The sequence below is a fragment of the Ammodytes marinus genome (genome assembly GCF_949987685.1).
Source record: "Ammodytes marinus genome assembly, chromosome: 20".
Lineage (NCBI taxonomy): Eukaryota > Metazoa > Chordata > Actinopteri > Uranoscopiformes > Ammodytidae > Ammodytes > Ammodytes marinus.
Window position 1 is genome coordinate 11,537,593 of NC_137224.1, and position 5,105 is coordinate 11,542,697.

Genomic DNA, 5,105 nt, shown 5'->3' on the forward strand with positions numbered 1-5,105 from the left:
CTTACCACACCCCCATCACAGGCTGTCGGCAAAGCTAAATTTACCCATCGTCTCACACACATTCACGCAGCAAACTTACACACACACACACACACGCGCGCGCGCACACACACACACACACACGCGCAGTTATACAAAAGGATTGAGAACAATCTAGCTCCCTCTTAAACACACATTGTAAAAACAACACAATGTTGAGTCAAGGCAACATGTACAGTACATACTGGTCATTGTTCACATTCTCGCACAGATAAACAAAAGGCAAGGAGAGAATTAATGTACACATACACAAACACACCCTCATAAAGTGCACACATGGAAGGAAAACTCTGAGGGATGAAGACACACATGGTATGAGTTTTGGTGCCAACTCTATTAGGAAGAAAAAAATTGATGTAAAAAATAAAAATACATATAGGAAAGAAGAAACATTCTAATTGACAAGCGGGTTATTGTACAGTGCGTAAGTCTGACATGGAGGGAGATGGTGTATCTCACATGATGGGATGTTGTATGTGAGTGCAGCTGCTCTTGTGTGTGTGTGTGTCCATCATGGGGAATATTTCAGAAAGAAATGCAAGAAAATCCAAACAATGGGCGTGCACGCACACACACACACGCAAACAAACACTCGCGCACACACACATTTTTTTAGCATCCATTGGGGGAGAGAAAGAAATCCCCACGAGTCATGACTACAGCTTACCTCTTCCAGCCTCAATCATTTTCTCCTTTTCCCTGACACTAAAAAGGCAATCCAGGTGAATAAAATACGATACTTCCATTTTCTGATCATCAGTCATATGACCAAACCCCCAAATTTAAAATCAAGTCTTCAAAGTAAAATTGTCAACAGAATAAAGCACAAATCGGTCAACAAGGATGTCAAAAACAACAAAATTAAAAGCAAACTAAGGCAGCTGATGTAAAAAAGAAATGTGGATGATGATGAAAAGTGTGCGAAACAAAAGCAGCTCTGGAAACAACAGAGGCACGAAGAGAAAGGTGTGAAAAGAAAGAAAAAATCACAGTCAGCTAGAATAGCCTCCAAACATAGAACCCCCACCCATTCCCTTCTCCCTCTCTCTAGAACAATCCGTTGGCTTCACAAGGGGCACCTCTCTGTGTACGCCGATCCACTTGTGGCACAGATGGACCCTGACGCACACCGTGCCCAACACAGTAGGTAATGACAGCCTGGCATGGGATCTGGTGCCATCTATTGTCAGCCACAGCAAACTGCCGTTCAAGCAGAGCTGAGCTGAACTGGGCATCGGTAAAACAGGAATACAAAGCTGTGCAAAAACGTTTTCCTTCATCCTGTTTTGCATTCATGTGAAAAAACTGCGATAGAACCGTCCAAACCTTGTGAGCACAATGCAAGGTAGAGCAAGTGTCAAATCGTGATAATTAGGAAGAGAGAATTGACGCCCCCCCCCCCAAATAAATACGCAAAATTAGAAAAAAATATATAAAAAAAGTCTAGGTTGATGGAAGTCATAGTGGTTTCATGCATGTCATCTGGGAGGTGGAGCTACGTCGGCTGCCCTGATTGGAGGAGAGGTGCGAGGGTGCGGGCGTGGCGACGAGGCGATGATGAATTCCTCCTACTCGACTTTGACACCCATCTTCTCTGTGTTCAGCAGGTAGAGGCTGTCGTCTATCAGGAAACTGGAGGGTGAAGGAACATAAGGTTACATTTATCAGGTGTTTACCTTTACTAATATCCACTGTCAAAGAGAGCTGTGAATAGGAGACAGATCGTGGGGAAACCGTTGGACCAACCTGTAGAAAAGGACGTGCACTGGTATGGTGCTGAGGTGCCACACAGCGTGAGCATCTAGGATCCAGAGCATTGGGGGGAAGTCCAGCAGCTCCAGCAGGGCCAGGCCATGGAGCAGCATCACCACCAGGCCGCACTTCCACCAGTAGGGCAGCGTCCGCCGGTTCTGCCAGCACCAACACAGCCACCACAGGAGGTTCACCATGCCTGCAAAGACAATAGAAAGCTCTAAAACAGACCCTTTCAGAGAGGATATGTAACAATCGCACTGTGAGAAATATAAAGGTTTTCTTGTGCATGTCCTCCTGCATCCACACTTTTCACACTTTACTTTGGTATTACCATGTAAACATCTGGTCAATGATGAAATTCCTTTGTGATTTTTCTCTACTTATGACATATATTGCAGGATGTCCGTCCTGGGAGAGGGATCCCTTACTTTGTCGACTCTCCCTGAGATTTAAAAAAAAAATGTAATCCCGGTAAAGGGTTTTTTACTGGGAGTTTTTTCTCAGCCGAGCTAAGAGTGTAAGGGCAGGGTGTCATACTGTATGGAATGTAAAGCCCACTGAGGCAAATGTCTATTTGTGATATTGGGCTATACAAATAAAACTGATTTGATTTGATTTTACTTGTGGACACTACACTACACCATGAAGACATTTTCTAGTAAAAAACCCAAATTACAAATTTTAACCTGAAAATTAGCATTATATGTGACCTTTACTGAGACTTTAGTCTTTAGTTTTAGTTATACCGATGGTGACGTTAGCAGCCATGTTGTAGCCGTAGTCGAAACTGACAAATGTCAAGTAGGACACATGCGAGGTGAAGGCCAGGATGAGCAGGACCCCCACCATGCTGGACACCCCAGGTCGCCTCAGACCCAATGTTCTGCACGAGAGAGAGGGGACACACACAATGTTTGCAGAAAGTGTTCAAACAGAGAACATTTTAAATAAACCATTACATTAGAGATTGTTTTGTTTCCCTCCTTCTGTTGAGGTAAATGAAATATTCACTATTGTTAACATTAGCAGGTCACGTGGAATAGCCGTTATAAAGCTCACCTGACGCAGCATAGGTAGATTGAGTAAAGAATGACTGCTGTTGCACAGAAGTAGTCCATTTTCTGGAAGAGACAGAAAAAAAACTGAAATCAAGATCCAGAGAAAAAGCAACAGTGGTGGGATTCTCAGTAAGGGCCTTAGGATGTTACTGATTAGCTAAGCTCATAAGCCAATAAAACAGAAGAACAGTGGGTCTGGGAGTCGGGAAGATGGTTCAGCACTTGGCAAACAATAAAGCAGCATCAAACTAGTGTTTGCTTTGTTTCTTATTTACATTGAATTAACTACTGCCTGTGATGTGAAAAGCTTGGCTCATTGTTTAGTTTGCTGGTCTGCAAATTGAGTCCCAACGACTTTCACCCACACCTCTTTATAAACAGCTGACAGGCTGACTGAACTGATATTTGTGATCTATATATCCATCTATTAGGATAGTGGATCGATGCGGAGCTGAAAGGTGAAAGATCTTCCTTTTACAAAAGTCAGGTAGAGAAAGAAAACTCTGAAAAGATGCCTGTGCTTTTCTGTTCCCGATACTTTCTATAAGCCAATTTATTTTTGCTCTGACTTTTTTCTGCTGTCTATGCTTGATGCATCTTTTTAAAAATATGTTAGGCAGCCAACAACCCTCACCTCCGTGAGATAGGTGTCCCGGGTGTGAAACACTGTGGACCAGAACCAAGCATTGAGAGATACCTGAAGACACACATAAACACAGACTCTGGGTTAAACTGTAACATTATTTTTTGTCAAGACACTGGATGTAAACATGTATAAGAAATTGGTGTATTTTCTACGTGTAAAGTTTTTTCTCTGTCTCACCAGAGAGAAGGCGTTGATGGTATGGTACATGGGGCTTTGGCGTGGGACTGTGCTCCGATAGCGCAGCAGCATGAGAAGGCAAGACAGGCCATTCAGCAGAGAGGCCAGGGCCGACGCCGGCTCCTCGAAACACAAGAAGCGCGCAAACGGCCACTGTGAAAAATAAAAACACACATTTCGTGATTTGATAACAACATTCAACAACACCAACACAGGATATTTTTTTTGTGAGGCATTTCGGAGGATAGAACCTAGCATCCTCTTCTTCAACACAGGATAACTAAGACGCACAAACCTTGCCGTGGAACTGCGGGATCCTGTACCCCTCTGCCTGGTAAAGGCCCACGGTGGTCCACATGCAATCATAGCGGCAGTCATCCCGGCATGTCCAACCTGGGACAAAGAGAGAGGAGCAGAGGGTGTAAAGGGGCATCAACACTGGTCAAAGGTTGACGTTGCCTTAGAGATTATGGACACAAATATTCAACAATAAAACGTCTGTTTTTCAGTGTTTATTGGTAATATCAATACTTTGAAATGGTGTTGTTGGTTGAACAAAACATGACATTTATAGACCAAATTATTAGTGGATTTAATAGGAAAATAACAAGCCAGTTGATGAATAATAAATAATGGTTGGTAGCAGCCCTAAAAATGTGCTCAACTTGTTTCAATCTGGAGAGAATGAAGACATTACTTGTTATGCTAATGAAGGAGCGAGTGTGGAGTTTCGATGGGCACTTTTATGACACCTTGCTCAGCCAGAAAAGCTGGCTTTTACATTTGTCTATTCATTTATTTTGACACGGTATCGTGAGTCTAAGGAACGCCAAATATGATAAACTATGCAGTTATAAGTCTCATCGCAGCCATATGACAGCCTCACGATCCAGCCTCACGATCCAGCATCATCACGGATAAAAAATGTGACTGTCACCAAAGACAGTCAACAGGGAGATTTAGCATGATACAGAGAATGCGCCGGGTATATTATCGCTAAAGTGCAGTTAGGCTACTTTTGGGAAATCTACTGACTGACTGCTAAGGATATAAGTTAGCCGGACTTACCTACCTACCAACAACAAAAACAACAACTCACCTGTCAGCGCCATGTATCGCGGCTGGGTGGACTGAAAGCCCCGTAGACGAGCTCCGGTGCAGTTGTACCGGACACATTGCTTCACGCATTCTCGGTAAACTGGCTCCTTGTCGCCTTGAGAGGACTGCACGGGGGTCGCCGACCCCAGGAGGAGGAAGACGACAGCGGCCACAGCGGGGAGTCTGACAGATGTGCAGCGGGGCAGGAGCGCTGAGGCCATAGTGGTGGCGGTGGGTCTCGGCCCGGCGGAGCTCGAAAAGGCACGGGGGGACGGAGGCGGCAGTAAAGGCCAAACGGTCCACTTTAACACACAGCCATTCCCTAGTCAGTG

General features: G+C 44.4%; 1 protein-coding gene across 1 annotated transcript; it reads right to left on the minus strand.

Moving 5' to 3' along the window:
• On the minus strand, positions 1–5,105 carry pgap3 (post-GPI attachment to proteins phospholipase 3). Its single transcript, XM_080048910.1, has 8 exons — positions 4,775–5,105; positions 3,971–4,068; positions 3,676–3,828; positions 3,487–3,549; positions 2,854–2,915; positions 2,541–2,677; positions 1,786–1,990; positions 1–1,671 (listed from the first exon to the last, which is right to left on the minus strand). The coding sequence occupies exons 1-8, from the start codon at positions 4,992–4,994 to the stop codon at positions 1,608–1,610; spliced, it is 1,002 nt and encodes a 333-aa protein (XP_079905036.1). The 5' UTR covers positions 4,995–5,105; the 3' UTR covers positions 1–1,607.